General features: G+C 35.1%; 1 protein-coding gene across 1 annotated transcript; it reads left to right on the forward strand.

The window, feature by feature from the left end:
- Positions 1-1,778: 1,778 nt before the first annotated feature.
- On the forward strand, positions 1,779-13,735 carry LOC140241476 (tetraspanin-33-like). The gene is made up of 7 exons (XM_072321205.1): positions 1,779-1,868; positions 8,056-8,250; positions 9,117-9,191; positions 9,815-9,910; positions 11,604-11,786; positions 12,574-12,690; positions 13,631-13,735. Exons 1-7 carry the CDS (start codon positions 1,779-1,781, stop codon positions 13,733-13,735), a joined length of 861 nt encoding a protein of 286 aa, XP_072177306.1.
- Positions 13,736-17,144: the final 3,409 nt, after the last annotated feature.

A 17,144-nucleotide genomic window follows, 5' to 3' on the forward strand; every position in this document is an offset into this window, starting at 1 on the left:
GTTAAAATCTGAATCCACATCTCAACCAAAATTATACCATCTCTTTAAAAGTTTTTAATTAATTAACATAATTCCCACTACATTAGATACAAACCTAATTTCCCTCTCAGGATTCCCAATTTCTTTTCCTCTTGACTATTTTCTACTATTCTTTTTTAAATTATGTTAAAAGCTGGTAGAATACCTATACTTCTTGACTTTAAAAAAAAAAATCATATTTCACTAACTAGCAGAGTTATGGAACAAATTACCCACGTATCTCAATCAAACCAACACAGTAGATGATTTTAAGCGTTTGTTGAAAGCATATCTCTTTAACATGTCCGTGGACTAGGCTTAACACTACAATGTTTGTCACAACTCTGTCAATTTTTCATCTTGTTTTGCATCCTCTCTCTCTCTCTCTCTCATGTATATTTTTCTAATTCCTACAAGTTCTTTTCCTCCAATGTGCATAGAGACATTAATCTATTTTTGTGATATGCGCTATACAAATACGGTTTATTATCATTAACATGATCAAAGAGTTGATACACTTCATTCTCACTGCTCTAATGGACAATCCTTGAAAAAAAAAATTGCCCAGTGCATGTCTTGAATTTCCATAAGATTGTAATGTGATATCACAACTTTCCATGTATCTTTAACTGTACAACATTGCAAAGATACATGTTCCATAAGTTTCTATTTCTAATTTGATAAAAAATGAGCGCAAACTATTTGCTACAAAACAACATTTCAAAAGATGCTCTTTAATAGGCCTATAGATAACTCCATGTAAAAACTCTAATTGAAATTCTCCTGCATTTACTAAGCAGAGGTGTAGATCTTGGTTTAACAAACATTTCCTTGGTTCTTTTTTCTTCAGTATACTCAAAATATTTTGACCATTTTTACCTTGCTATCATACAATTTTTTTTTTTAATTGTTAATAAATATCATATTTTTTTTTATTTACATATTGTATATTTTGTCCTAAACCTTCAATTCTAAATCAAACTTAACCATATCTATGTGCTGAAATTTAATGATCATTGTCTCATTCTTAAAATGATTTGGTAAATATTCATTTATATATCATAAATATTAACAATTGTTAACAAATCTGTACTATTCATACTCACTACATCTTAGATTAGAAAATTAACGATTGAACTGGCTTAACATACGCCTAACCTTTGTTCAATAGGTGATCAATTCAATAAATTCCCTTTTAATATAGATTTTTATTGGAAAACATCTTACTTTTAACACACAAACAACACACATACGCACAGACAATTGGCCTCCACCGAAACACCTTCGCCGATTAGATCGAATACCAGTAGCACGTTCACCCTCTTCAGTGTTTTTGTATGCGTCACGCTTCAGCAAACATCAACAATGCAGTGCATGCAACGAGTACCCGGACTCCTCGTAAACTCTCCCCTGCTCCTGCCTCGCCTGCGAGATCTTTTCAACGTCTGTGCACACAAACGAAACAAACGCCTCGGGTTTACACAAGAGAACGCTTGGGTGGAGTTGGAATCTCACAACCCGTGAATTTCTGCGGAGGCAGATGCCCTACCCCTTTCACGTAAACTCTGAGTCACTTCGTTTTGGTATAACATAAGAGTCGCGAATAGCCATCTTACCGTAAGTCGTTTGGCTCATGCCCGACATACAGTATCCAACGACTGATATCTACGTTAGACAGCGGCGAAGCTGTCATAGGATATACCACTTACACTTGTCCCCAGCGACAGGTGGTAGATAAATCACTCGGATACCAGTAAAAGATGGCGTCACCGAACCCAGCGCGGGTTCCAAATTTGGCGATAAGCCCGTGCGTCAAATATACTCTCTACGTCTTGAGCTTTTTATTTTGGGTGAGTATAATGTACAATTGTAGATAGATTTTGTGAATGTGGTATAATCTTCTTGACTTGAAACACAGACTGAGAATCTGTACTTGCACTTAAACTGATGATGAATTTAGCTATGTTAATGCATTATATACAGTGTGTGGGTCATAATCAGATGATTAAGTGGCGAGATACACGTTAATAGGCATCAGCTACCAGCTGGCTTCATCAACGGATTTTCAGAGAATACAACCCACATACAGTATATCTATTGGGAAAATAAACCATCTCCAATTAGGGAGGTGAAAGAGAGAACCTCCCTGCTCCAATATTGTAAATTAAACGTAAATTACATTGTACATTATCTCTGCAATGTACTTACTGTACATCTTGTACAATAATGTACATTTGTATTGTCTGAAGATTTACTCTTTAGTGGGGGAGGTACGATGTACAATTTGTATACTGTGCATTATACATGAAATTGTACAGTTTGATAATGGGCCTCATCAAGCTAAGCTATTGTGCACGTGTATGCTATGGAATACATGTATGTCAAATAATAGCCCAAAATTCAGGGTATTTCTGGTCAAAAGTCTTGTATATCTTGAGATCTTCTCTTTAATGCCAATGACCGATGAGTAAATTTTTTGAATGATTTGAAAAATGTCCTGTATGAAGAAAAAAAAAATGCTTTAGAAAGTTGAGGCCTATTTGGCATCCTTGGCCTTATATTGGCAAAGGAGAGACTTCAGTAATTAGTACTGTCTGTCATTTAGATTAAAAAATGATTTGTACAGTACACTCGAGCCTTCAGCTCTGTACATTGTACATATACTTTTCAGATTGGTGCCCCCCCCCCCCCCCCATAGCAGTACATTGGATTGGATTGGATCAGGGAGGTGGATTTATTCAATACTCCATTAAAAAAAAAAAACAACATACAAACAAACGGAGAAAATACACAACATATATAAGTACAAATACATTACATTCAAATTCATGTCGTCAAGTGTGTATAAAGTAACTGACATGACTGCAACGGATACAAAATATAAACATCATCACAAAAAATTATGAAACATTAGCAACTTGACAGGAAGGCGAAGCCTTATATGAAGCCAAGTCCTGTAACATGTACAACGTACCAAATAAATACATTAATTACAAAGTTATAAACAGCAGCACAAGAAGAAAAAAAACATAGACACATAAACACATTAAACAAAAAAGTATATATATAACCTTATAATGAATATTTTCTACAATACATTTATTCTAAAGATTGTCTGTCACTCAAATACTGCTTAAGATGGGTCTTAGAAATGGTAAAAGTCTGACTTGATTTTATTTTCTCTGGTAACTCATTGCATATTTTTGGTCCATTATAGGATCTTGACTTTTGATAAGAGCTTAATCTTACAAATGGCAAGTGATAATATTAAAAAAGTTTGTTGTTACACATGTATGCACCTGGCTATTGAGCTTAAAGTAATTTGTTAATACTACAGGAAGCATATTATGAGAACATGAAAACATGAATATTGCACTTTGATATATGTACATATTATAAATATTAAGAATTTTCAATCGATCAAATATTGGCATTGAATGAGCACGGTAATCGCTATGAGAAACAATTCTGATTGCTTTCTTTTGTAATTTTAAAAGCCTCGACATAGTTTGTTCACTTCAGTTTGCCCAGATTTGTATCAAATAAGGCAAAATTAGAGAATTATACGATAATAACAAAACTTCTTTGGATATGAATGAAATCTATACAATAAACCAATATTTTTTGAAAGTTTCCTTGCAGACAACATCAGTGTGCTGGTTCCAAGACAACTTTTCATCAATTATTACACCCAAAAACTTAACATATGGAACAGGTTTAATAAAAACATTTTTAATAAGTGCAGTGTACAATGCCCATACATTGTATTTCTCAGCTTCTAGAGGTAAAAAAAAAAAAGGGAGCAGAAGATGAAAATTCATTGACAAGTTGAAGAGTAATAAATGAAGTACATATTGTAGTACATTTCTTTGGAAGTACACAGTTGTATGGCATCTGTAGACCAACGTATGAATGCACTTTTCTCACTGCTGAGTTCCCCACTGCATCATACATGTACATGTTCAATACAGATGTGTGTATGTGATGTACCGGTACATTGTACATACAAAAAAAAAAAAAAAAAAATGTAAGATGGGTGTGCATACAGTAGTTTTTTTTGTGTATACTTTTTTGTTGTTGCTGGATATACATGTATATATATATATATATATATATATATATATATATATATATATATACATATATGTATATATGTACAGAGGTTTAGTCGGGGTATGCCTATACACTGTACAACTTGTATGTGTGTCATAGGTTTTATACAAATGGAGTATTGCCTGTAGTTTATTCCACACCTACTCCCTCGTTTTGATTTACAAGAAAAAAAATGGAAATGGAAGGTGTTGTAACTTAGTCCCAAAATACAATTGTACACATACTGTACAGTGCAATACTCCTGAACAATTTCTCACCAGAAGGAGAGTAATGTAACACTGTACTTCAAAAATATCTAGACAAAATGTATAATGTACAAAGTGGATATACAGCATACTTGCACATATGTATAGACTGTGTGCCACTTTAGAAATCCGTAGAACCAAAATGAAGGACCTCTTCCCATTGATGAATGACATGTACAAGTACAGATGTACAATGTACTTCACTCTGTTGACACAAAAGTGAGGAGATTGACTCATGAAAACAAATTTCATGGAAGGAAGCCAGTACACCCCTGTCTGGCATTGGGCAGGAACAATGAGGTATACCTCCCACTATGTTCTGTGGATAGTGAGAGCATTGTTTGCGAAAATAATGCTATTACCTTTCGAAGATTTGACTGAGAAACGCCTATTGACATACTATTGGACAATCATGTTCCCTCCTACCAGCCACTATGTAGTGCTATTGCCACAATTCTTCTGCACATTATGACTGGCTTGGTACAAATTGGCTTATGCACAAATCAAACCTTGCAAACATACGCTTTGGGGTGGTAGCACCCAATTGTAATAGGCTACCAAACTTTATCTTGTGGAGCACTGATTCACTAAGTTTTTGTGTTGCTGGAACTTCAAAGTACATACAGTATATATGTGACCCGCTACAAGAAAATGATCCTAAAGTCGGGCGAGGTCGATTATTTGAAAATTGCATGACACAATTCCCTAATCTTTCTGCTTTAAATTGATATATAACACATCTTATAAAAATAATCGGCTGCGGAGATATCGATGTTTAAAAGAGAGCATGTCAAGACGTCTGGGAAATCACAGTTTCGAGAAAAGCGTCCTAAAAGTTCTCCTTGCGACGCAATCACGATCACGGGACACGCAGTCAGTATTCACCTCCGGACAATAGAAGGTAAGCCCTAGCAACCCCCGAAATGCTCATTCAAACACAGCGTCGGCGGTCTCCTCACCGACCAATCAGTGACCAGGATGCCAGGAGAAGCGGCTGGGCCGGCTGGGCATACCGCACCCCGCCAGCAAGCACCAGTCGACTGGGCAGTGTGCGAGCTTCACGCTTCGGTTGGCGGCAAGCGGCAAACTGACCAATGAGATCACGCTGGTCGTTGTTAGGGGCGGAGCCTTTGTGTGGCGCTCAATCCAAATGTTCGAACTAGTTTCTGCTTCGTTGAAACGCCAAAAACCAAGGCCCAGAAAAACGCTATTTTTTGGTCTTTCCTTTCATCATTTTGCTTCAAAATTTCGATAGATGATAGAAGACATGTCAGACTCTAATGATATGTCAAATTCAGAAAATCGTAAGTTTTGCCCAATTTTGATGCTGTGACTTCAAACTCGATTTTCACGGCTTCGACCGTGCGCGACTTTAGGACCATTTTGTTGTAGCGGGTCACATATGCTATTTTTTGGATTAGTTATTCAGAATGTTCAGACTTTCTACAGTACATCACGTTCTAAGAACAGCTATTGCTGACAGTCTGAAAACTCAAAAGACTTATCTGACAATTAAAGCAATGATAAATTCATGCAAACTATAATCACATACAGTGTAGATAAAAGTTATGAACATTTCTACATGAAGTTACTGTAACTCGGCAGTAATAGTGAACTGAAGTTAAATGCCTGTCATTTGCTGCTCTATAGGAAAAACATCTGTGGATGTAAATTTATTAATTGGGGATATGACCATATGATTGTACATTTGTATTTGAATTTATACAGAAAACTAGAAGGGCACATCACTGAAGTCATAGGAAAATCAGATAATCTGTTCAACATTGATAAATTCTTAAAGTTTTGTTTAAATTCTTATGCCGTTATCACTAGGTACTGTAGGAAGGTTACAACCATAACTGATACCACAGAAGTTTAATGTAAAGAAATGTATAGAGAATTTGACACAATTTCTTTTTCAAGCAAATGTACAAATTTCTTTGACTTGGTAAAAGCATTCTAAAATGCCATTTTTTTTTTATGGCCATTCATACTGCTACTACAATGTATATCCTTATCATACATTTTCAGAGAATTGAGGTCTTTTGTCCAAAAACCATTACTGATCAAGAGATCATATTTAGTGCTTTGGCCCTTCATGTGAGAAGCCACTGTTCCTGGCCAAATTGGGTTCTGTAAGTAGGGTTACAATGTTCATATTGTATCTACAATGTATGAAGAAGAGTACATTTAGAAGACCACAGCTTTCCTGTACAGTGTTATATTTGTAGATACAGTAATTTGTTTTACTTTAGCTGGTACTTATACAGAATTACCACAAAATTGTGTCAAATCATTTTTGTGTTTTCATTTCCCATTGAGCAAGAATATAATTGTGTGTTAATTTATTGTTTTTTAATTGGAATTTGCAGTTTTAAAGGACAAGTTCACCTTCATAAACATAAGGATTGAGAGAATGCAGCAATATTAGTAGAACACATCAGTGAAAGTTCGAGGAAAATTGGACAATCGATGCAAAAGTTATGAATTTTTTTAATTTTTGTGTTGGAACCGCTGGATGAGGAGACTACTAAGGCTCGTGATGTCATATGAGTACAACAGTATAAAGAAAATGTAAAGAAAATTCAACATATTTTCACTTTTTTTTTGCATAATAAAAGAGCACTTGACTTGCCTCTTTCTAAGGGCAATGGGAATAATATTACCCATAACATATGTCAGTAACGAGTCGAGGGAATGTGTACTTTTTTAAAAAGATGAAATTTTGTGAAATTCTCTTTATATTTTCCTTATATTGTTGTACGCATGTGACATCATACACTGCAGTAGTCTTCTCATCCAGTGGTGACTGCACAAAAACTTCAAAAATTCATAACTTTTGAACGGATTGTCCGATTTTCCTCAAACTTTCAATGATGTGTTCTACTAATATTGCTACATTCTCTCAGTCCTTATGTTAATGAAGGTGAACTTGTCCTTTAAAGATTGAGTGAACCCAACAGAGTATATTTTATATGTTGTGTACCATTAAGACATGAATTTCTTCCCTGTGGTCTTTCTGTTGACTTTCATGACATTAAATTCTCACATCTTTCTAGAAATGAAATAGAAATAGAATATGAACAAAGTATGAGTTATACATGTAGATCAGTTGAAAGGACAAAATCATTTTTGACTCTACAGTGTAAACAAGCTGTAATTTGTGTCTTTGATGTTAAAACCTTCAATATTAAATCAGTCTGGACTGTTGATATTTATCCCATTCCTGAGAAATCATTAGAAAGATGGACTTTTATTTATACCACTCTGTGGTGTGTGTGTTTTTTTTCATTTGTTTGTTATTGAAATGCTGAGAGTTCTGGTTGGTAGCCCAAGAATACCAACTTGAGTAAAGAGTCTCAACACAAATCCAGCTATTTGCTTACAATGTACTTTTCAAAAGGCATTCATACACACAGCTCTATTTCATGATCTCAAAGCAATTCATCAAGCTCTTATTGCTCTATTGCCATTTTTTTTTTCTCTGAAGCCATTTTTCCTTTTGCAACCATTCATGATAAATCAGGCAGCACCTCATTGTATTGTTGGCATTTTTTGGATGATACAACTTGGACAATCCTCACAGAATGAGCTATGTAAATATGGTGACAGTGACCTCACTGGATCCATTCATGAGTTTTGTTACTGTTTTTTCCCCCTATCTACCACCTCATTTCAGCTAATCTGCTGGGCGGTATGTGGTATTGGTATCTGGGCACTGGTGGAGAGAGGAGACAATGTGCGAGTGACGTCATATCTAGACTTTTTCACAGACCCTGCTATTGTGATGGTGGTCGTAGGCGGCTTGGGTGTCATCCTCAACTTTGCAGGATTTGTTGGCGCTCTTAGGGAAAACTGCTGCCTGCTCACATTTGTAAGTCTACCCCCACATATCTCAATTTATGAGCTTTCTGCTATTCTTTTGTAGGCTTCCCCTTTTGAAAAGTGATATTCATTTATATGTTTCTATCCTTAGAAACTTTTTTCTTTCATAGAGCTGTAATGGCTATAAGTGACTACTTAAAAAGGTGTTATGCAGTGGTGACTTTAATGACAGAAACAATTTTGACTGTTCAAACTGGCTGGATTTATTGTGAGGCAAAAACTGTGTGACGTTTAGTGAATTTTGGTATTTTATCATTTTGACTATCACAGTTGGATTAAAACAACAAAATGTGACATTCTACAATTTATGTATTTTGCCTCTTATTTTGATTAATGCTAGATTGTTAGAACTAAAAATGTACTCGACTTGACTGTTTCAACATAAATTTATTCAAATTATACAATTAACCATGCACAAATGGAGCTGAAGTATCATATTGATTTCATTCTCATAAAAGAATTCATTACCAAATAAATTGTTTCAAGGGCCACTTTATCTTAAAAGGTAACCAGTATTGCAGAAAATTCTAATAATCCTGTTACAAAAAGATTATGAATGACAGAAATAACCTGCACTTATCATTATTATCATAAGTCCATGTTGGTTATATAAGCACGAAAAATACCATTCAGCAGTTTTAAAATTTCCCTTGTCCAAACAATTTGGAATTTGTTGGCATAGAAATTTCCTGTTCAAACCACTATTTAGGTGATTTCTGTTGAAGATTAATCATAATTACAACTCTTCCCAAGAACATACAGACCAGCAATCCAAACCTGCAATCATTTGCATTGTTATTGTGGATTGAATTAGAATATCATATGTCTAAACCATCATTTCCTCATGTTTTCCAGTTTTACTTGTCCATGATCCTCATATTCATCCTGGAAGTCACCGCTGGCATCTTGGCATTTGCTTTCAGCAGTCAAGTAAGTCTCAGTTCTCTTTAATTCCTGCTAAATTCCGGTGAATAATCTATCAAACCAGTCATTGGAGTAAATGCAGTTATGTGAGCTACTAATTCATAAATTTTATGGTAAAAGGAGTGGCATTATTGTATCTTTACATATAATTTTTACTCTCATATTTGTTGTAGCATTGCATAATGGAAGCTGGCAAAGGAATTACCTGGTAAACCAAATTTCACAAGCAATGATGACACTTACTGTGGAAAAGTTGCTTCAGAAACTTCTAAACATATAATGTGTTTATGATAAATGCCCTGCTTATACACTGTATATAACCTTTGCCCGTGTGAGTTGTAATAAAGTTGGGTTATGTTTTGTTTTGCTGTTTTATTAAATGAAACGTATGTTATGATTGCTTGTGGCATGATTAATTATTATTATCATCAACAACACTATTATGTTGACCTTTTTTGCTTTTTATCATCATCAATGTTAGTTGATAAAGATTTGTCTCAAAATCTCTCAGTTTGGCACCAAGAACACTAAATCATGCAAAGACCTTTTTGATGTTGCTTATATTACAATACGTTGTATGTTTTTCATGTGCTTTTTTCATATATCCAATTTCTGTATCTTTCGTTCAGTTTTATACTGCAGTAGATGGTGTGGTTGAAGATGCTATCGTGAATTACAGAACAGATGGTGATGTAACAAACTTCATTGACTACGCACAAAGAACGGTAAGCAGATAAATTTGGTATGTAAACCAACTAGGCCAGATTACAAATGTATTCAAATTTATACACATTATTACATCATTTAATGAACGAGTTATGATCCGCAATGTATTGGCCTATCATTGACATGTACCTGTGCAGACTGTGTGCATTTCAGTGCTTAGAACCCTGTTTGTATTAGTTGGTGCTACATGTATGTTATGCAAGCATTGGACTAGAATTTCTGATTGTTAAAAAGGTCAGTTCAAGAGCGTATTTTTCCCCCAAAAGACTTACATTGTACTGTAGCAAGCTATCACATATTTGTCTGTAGGCCTACGTACACAATACCTGTCAAAATTTTAAATCGCTTTGTGTGCAGTAGTTGCTGCTATGTTTATAGGCAAGTCTCATGCAAGCTATCTGGCCATCAGGAAAAGTCTTTGTTTTAAAGGTGCATGTATGCATAAGATTTGAATGAGTCAGTAAACTGGTCTATAATTGTTGTCAAGGTATGCATTGTAGCATTTGAAAACATTGTAAACTGTGTATTGATGGGTAAATCAAATGAAACAAGTTTTTAAAAAGATCACTGTGGAAGTCATGGCTATAGAAGAAGTTACCTGGTCAGAGTAGTTTAAATTTTATGGCAGACAGTGATACATTGCTATTGATGGTTGTTACTCTTGTATCTTTTCTTTGTAAGGGCATTAAGAATGCATGGGGGAGGGGGGAAGGAACATAACATACCGGTATTTCAAAGCATCAGTAATCATATTATTTTTCATGTGAGGAAATCTTGAAATTTTGTGGATAAGTCTTGTCAAATTTCAAGTGTTATGTTCAAGACAAGACTTACAAATAAGAAAATACTGTACATTGTACATGATCTCAAAGTCAACTAAACTTTGAAATACAAAGTTTTAGATAAATCTGACACATGTTTGTTTTACATCATGATAAGAGAATCCAATACCCTACTGCGTATATTCTTGTAGATGTTTCGAAACAATAAACTCTGTCTGAGACTTAATGGCCCGAATTCACGAAGGTGGTACAAATGAAACCATGGTTTAAACCAAGGACAAAAACCATGGAGCGCCAAGTGTCGCACGGAATATTTCGATACGAAATTGGTCATTTCGTCGACAAAATTACCGTTTCGTTAACGAAATTATCATTTCGTGGACGAAATGTTCATTTAGTTACAAAATGTTGTCATTTCGTTACAAAATAATCATTTCATCGACGAAATGACTGATTTCGTAGCGAAATATTCTGTGCGACACTTGGCGCTCCATGGTTTTTGTCCATGGTTTAAACCATGGTTTCATTTGTACCACCTTCGTGAATTCGGGCCAATGAGTCTATCACCACAGAGTGTCAGACTGCATTTTCACTTCCTACAGTGTACATTGTACATGCAATTTGTCTCAGCTGGCTTAGCCAGTCTTATTAATGAATAAATATTGGATATGCAAATCTACAAAATGAAGAGACAGATGGAGGTTTTAAGCCAAATTAACAAAGTCTTGACTTGACATAAGTGGATCATACCATCGCATACCCTTAAAGATGGAAGTATTGAGTATTTAATTCCTTTGAACAAAGTCCAAAGCTTTAAGAAAGTTTGGTCTTTGAAAATGTCGTTAAAGATTTGCATTGGATACCACGTAAACCATTAACCCCTCCCCCAATGTGCTTCATTTTCACTCAGCTGGAATGCTGTGGTGGTGATGGAGGGTACCGGGACTGGAGTCTCAATCGCTACTTTAACTGCACCGACTCCAACCCAAGCGTGGAGAGATGTGGTGTACCCTACTCCTGCTGCCGTACAGACCCAGCCATCGCAGATGAAATCATCAATACGCAGTGCGGCTTTGGAGTGCAGAGAAGAGAGGTGTGTTGTGATTCCTAAATTACTGTTTATGCCAAATATTTTGCGAGGTTTTTGTTTTCGCAAATTTCGCGAATCAGGTGCTCTTCGCGAAATTAAAGACGTGAAAATATTGACTCTGATCCCGATGTGAATATGACGTACGCGTGTACATTTCTTCGTTCAGTACACGACTCCACGATCGTGAATTTAACCACTCGCGAAATCATTGGGAATTCCTGATTCATGAAAATTTAGACTCGCAAAATACATGGCATATACAGTATTTCATATCACCTTGATGGACAATTTAATCCATCTGTTTTGATTGCAAAGCTGGCATTATTTCTGTTAGTTTTTAAATAGAAAAGGAATGTTCCTATTAAAGGGACCCACTTTCTTCATTATTTCCTATTGCAATAACTATCATCACATGGAATGTCGATAGACTCTGCTTCAATTATTTTTTCCTTCATTTCTAAATCAAATTGAAGGTCTAATTGCTGCTTTTCTGTTGTTTTGAGTATGGAAACATGCTGGATTTATATTGAATGTTTGTTTTTGTAATCATAAATTTGAGTAAACTTGTTCAGCCATTTTCTTTTGTTCCCTTAGTTGTGTGTGGAATGCTCAAGCTGTTCCAATCCAACCCTTGAAATTTGGGATTTTTGTTGTCCATTTTAAATGTACTGTTTTTTGTAATGTTTTAAAAGCAGTCGGTTAAAATATTTTATCCATTTTCATAACTGCTGTGAGTGGTAGAATTAAAAAGAGCTCAATTTTCTTGTTGTTCCCCCCCCCCCTTCCACAGCCAGTCGAGGTGAGTAACATCATCTATACCATCGGATGCATAGACAAATTCCTTCTGGTGGTAAATGAGAAGAGCTACATCGTTGGACTAACCATCTTTGGCATTGCCCTCTTGCAGGTAAAAGACATCAGTGACTTGATCTTTACTTTTTTTCCTTTTAGGATTCAAGTTTCCACCAATCATGATATGCAGATTCATGAAGTGTAGAAGGATTTATAGTCAAACACACACTGACAGTTTGAAAAACATAATCCCTCCGTTGACACTTCGTGGTGGAGGCATAGAAAGTACACAAAGTCCTTCAACAGCTGTAAATTGTTTAACTCTTGGTGATTTCTATATATACAAACCTTTCTGAATGGAGTTCTATGATTTGTAACTAGTCGTAGTTGTTTGTCTTGGATATTTCAGCCATTTCAAAACCGATTTTCATCAAATAAACTATGAATTCCTCTAAGAATTGTATGCTCTTATATATTGCACAAGAAGTTTCTCATTATATAGAAATGAAAAAAAAAAAAAGATCTGAAGCCCCATCTTGACCAAAACTTTACCATCCTTTTAATGTACCTGGGTCAGGAGGAACTAGTGGTACATTTCATTGAAGTCATCCCATAAAAGTCTGTACATCATAATAGCTAGGGTTAGCTATATAGTTGCTCATATGTAGCTATATGAGAGACTTTCAAAGAGAAGTACAAGCAATTTCATGAAATCTCTCATACAATATTGTGAGTGCGTCTTGTGAGCTAAAAAGTCTCTCATAAGACTTTTACGAAACAGACCCATTGTGGCTGAAGGATCCTGTCCAAGGGTGTACAACATGCCAGGCAGAATTTTGAACCTGGAGTTGCTTTTTTTCATAACTGCCTTGCTCACTCAACCATAGCACTTACTCTATAAGATGAATTGTCAGTGTGATTTGCAATGGCTAAATTTTGCATTGTAAAGGTTGAAATAAAGAATGCCTACTTTTTTCATACTTAACTTCCTGTCTTAATGGATCTTCCTTACACACTTTGTCTCTCCCTCCCCCAATTTTTCATTTTCCTTGTAGCTCTTGGTGATGCTGCTAGCTTTCATCCTTTGCCGGCAGATTGAGAAGGAATTTGACCATTATGCGGAGATTCAGAAGGCTAAGAATGGTGTCAACCGCTTTTAGTTGATTTTTGGTTTGTTCATCGTGAATGAATCGCAAATTAAGGTGCCCTGAAGAAGGTTTTGTCCCGTGGTATTACAGAAAATTTATCTTCCAAACAAGCATAGATTTGTAAAATTTGCTAAGTGTATAGCAAACAAAAAAAAGAACAAAGTTAGTACTGTATTCAATTTCTGTGTTTGAACTCTTCATGTGAAGCTAACCTATAGGAGGTTTATGTAGATATCTTTTAAAAAAAATGAATGTGCATGCATAGAGGTTTTGAGTTAAATTAAAAACAAAGCAAAAGGAAGTGCAAGTCGGCTGTACAAGTACTAAGTCTTGGTAAAGATGTTATAGCTCAGTTCTATGAAGAAATGATTAATTAAATATTATTATTGAGAGGCAAGTAAAGTATCAGTAAAAAAAGTGTAATTGCTGAAATTCTTCTACCTTTAATGTTTGGTGTTCAAATTCCATTGTAGTAATTGTATAAATAAAGGCCCATGTACTGATGAAAAACTCCACATTATAAAGAACTTTAAAGAAACTAAATATTATGGGGAATTAAGAAGGTGGATGTATTTATATCTGTTATTAAGCATACTTTGATACTAGTTTGATGCAGGATTACTTTACTTTTCTGAATTGCTGAAATGGACATCTTTCATCTATATTTAAAAAATGCTGAACATGGAGAATCTATGAAGCGAGATATCTGCAACTCTACTGGTGTCCTGATGGTGTTGTAAACATGAGATATTGAATTTTTAAAGCACCCTAGGACTTATAAGCTAGTAATGTTGTACAAGAGTGCCTTTTGGGCAAGATTTCAACCAAGTGCTTCTGAAATAGAAAGTAGGAATGTCAATACAATGAATTCAAGTGCACTTTATGGCCACTCACTTCAAGAATCAGTGCAATTCTTTGATATACATGTACCATTTGCATAGGGAAGAAAGGAAAATTTTTGAATGCATGGTTGGTGTATTTTGTCTGCTTTTCACTAGAAATATCCTACAACGTACTGTTCAATGGAATTATGATTTTGTAACCAGTCTGTTGAGCTGCAAGTGTATCTGCCTATACCAGGGCTGTCTACATTCACACTGAAAATCTGGACAGTCCCAAAGACCAGTCAGGGCAAATATTACGTTCAGATCTGGGAGATTTTCATAATTCCCTTGTCCAGACTTGAAGAGACATACAATGTATAACATTCCAGGAAACCTCCTGTTGAATCAAGGAGATTGGCAGCAGTGCTATAAGGACCTATTCAGTTTAAAACATTGTAACTTAAGTCCAGACACAACTAGGGGCTGCAAAAATAAGAAGAAAAGATGATTCAATGGGTTACTGTATACGCCGTGTATTTAGCGAGTCTAGTTTTTTGCAAATCGGGGCTTCCCAACAATTTATTGAGTGGTTAAATTGCAATTGTGGAGTTCAGTACCGAACGGGGAAATGTATGTGTGTGTGTGTGTCACATTCACGTCGGGATCAGTTAATAATTTCATGATCAGAGTTAATATTTTGCTATGTCAGTGCATTAAAAAAAATTGTTAAGCATACTGGTGAAGCCCCCCAGTTATGGCTGAAGAGACATCAACTTAAAAAAAAATAATAAAGCATCCAAACTGAACAGGTCTATGATGACCACTTGTCCCAGGATGGTGATAGTTCCTGATGCTTCCAACATTTGATACACTTTTAGGTCTGCAACACTTGTGTACATACCCGATTATGAGTGTGGCAGATATTATAGGCAAAATATGTTCATCTTGTGTAGACATTTTGAACTGGTAATGCAAAAGAAAATTAGGGTAAAGATCATTATTGTGTTAGCACAAAGTCAAGGTGTCTGCAGACTTGAATCGATTAATGACGGAAGTGTTCGTACTTATGTTTTCTTTTCTCAAAGTTGCGTAAATTCAGATCATTCTACCAATAAATGCCAACATAGATAAGTCTTTCATGATCAGCCTTATGAATATGAAGTCGTCAGGTGAGAATGATAAGGGCATTAAGTTGCCACTAAACGCATAGTGTTTGAAACAACTTAATGCCCTTCTCATTCTCAACCGACGAAGCACATTCTGATCAACTTTTGCAAAACTGTCTTTCAAGAGTAGCACAATTTCCACATAGTCTTTCCAGAGCTACCACAGCCTAAAATTCTTGACAATCGTTAGCACTCATGTCTTTCAAATGAAGTATAGAAATTATTCTAAATACCTCGAGTATGTGAAGAGGAAGGAACATGCTAATGATGATAACACTCCCTTGCCAGGTGTCTTTTTGGTAAACAGTGTTGAGTTATGTTTCACAACCTGTTGAGCAGTAATTCATTCATATTCAGTGTACCCAACAGATATCAAAATCACTTTACCTTCTGTTTGTACTCATTCCATACTGATATTATATATATAAATATATATATATATATATATATATATATATATATATATATATATATATATATATATATATATATATATATGTATGTATATATATATATACATATATATATTTTCTTTAATGTGAAAATCTAAATGTAAACATAGGAAACTTTATCAGGGAGTTTGGGATAATGAAATTTCGTATTTATAGCTGATATATTGTTATATCAGAAAATGAAGTGCACAACATACAATGATAGGTACATGTATTGTGTAGATGAGAGACAATAAATATAAATGGAAGCATTTTTTTTTTCCCTCATGTCATATCCTCCTAATGTAGTTGATTGTTTGTGCAGTTGGCAAGATACTGCTGCTACTAACTATACTACTGTTAATGATGAAACTTGTATCTCGAGGCTGAATTTGTGTGTTTATAGAAAATAACCAGAAGTACTGGTGTGAAAACTTTGTAGCAGTTCTATTGCACTTTCCATTTGCATGTTGGCAAGATACTATTATCACTACTTCTACTAGTCATGATAAACATGTACAAATATGGACATTTATATGTTCTTTATAGAGAATGGATGAAGTTTATGTGTCTGTGTAAATATCTTAAGTACTGAAAATAAATTGTTTTACAGAAATACTATTGCATGTCACCATGTGCATGAAAGTGTTAATTGACCAAAAGTGCATTGAAGTCAGGGAGACGCTCAAGATATTTGTGTAAGAGTACTATGATAGTGGCTTTGCTGTAAATCTACAGTGATTAAAATGATTGAGAAAAAACAAACAAACAAACACACAACTATCAGACTTAATTGTACTACTGTATTCTGGGCTACAGTTAAACAGTTTGTGTGCATCTGTAAACTTTTGTGTTTGCAAACAAAGCCTTTTGTGAGATAACCTCTGGCGGTTTTAGTGCTTGGACAGTCACATTTATGTGGGCTCTTATCATGGCCTGCTAAGCATGTGTATAATCCAATAGGGGCCCTAATATTGACTGGTCTTCATTTCTACTGACC

This window comes from Diadema setosum, chromosome 18 (genome assembly GCF_964275005.1).
Source record: "Diadema setosum chromosome 18, eeDiaSeto1, whole genome shotgun sequence".
NCBI lineage: Eukaryota > Metazoa > Echinodermata > Echinoidea > Diadematoida > Diadematidae > Diadema > Diadema setosum.

Bases quoted from the DNA above. Each gene is read 5' to 3' on its own strand.
- LOC140241476 (XM_072321205.1), top strand. From the start codon at position 1,779: ATGGCGTCACCGAACCCAGCGCGGGTTCCAAATTTGGCGATAAGCCCG. The intron at 1,869-8,055 runs GTGAGTATAATG...ACCTCATTTCAG, and splicing joins TCTTGAGCTTTTTATTTTGG to CTAATCTGCTGGGCGGTATG. The intron at 9,192-9,814 runs GTAAGTCTCAGT...TCTTTCGTTCAG, and splicing joins CATTTGCTTTCAGCAGTCAA to TTTTATACTGCAGTAGATGG.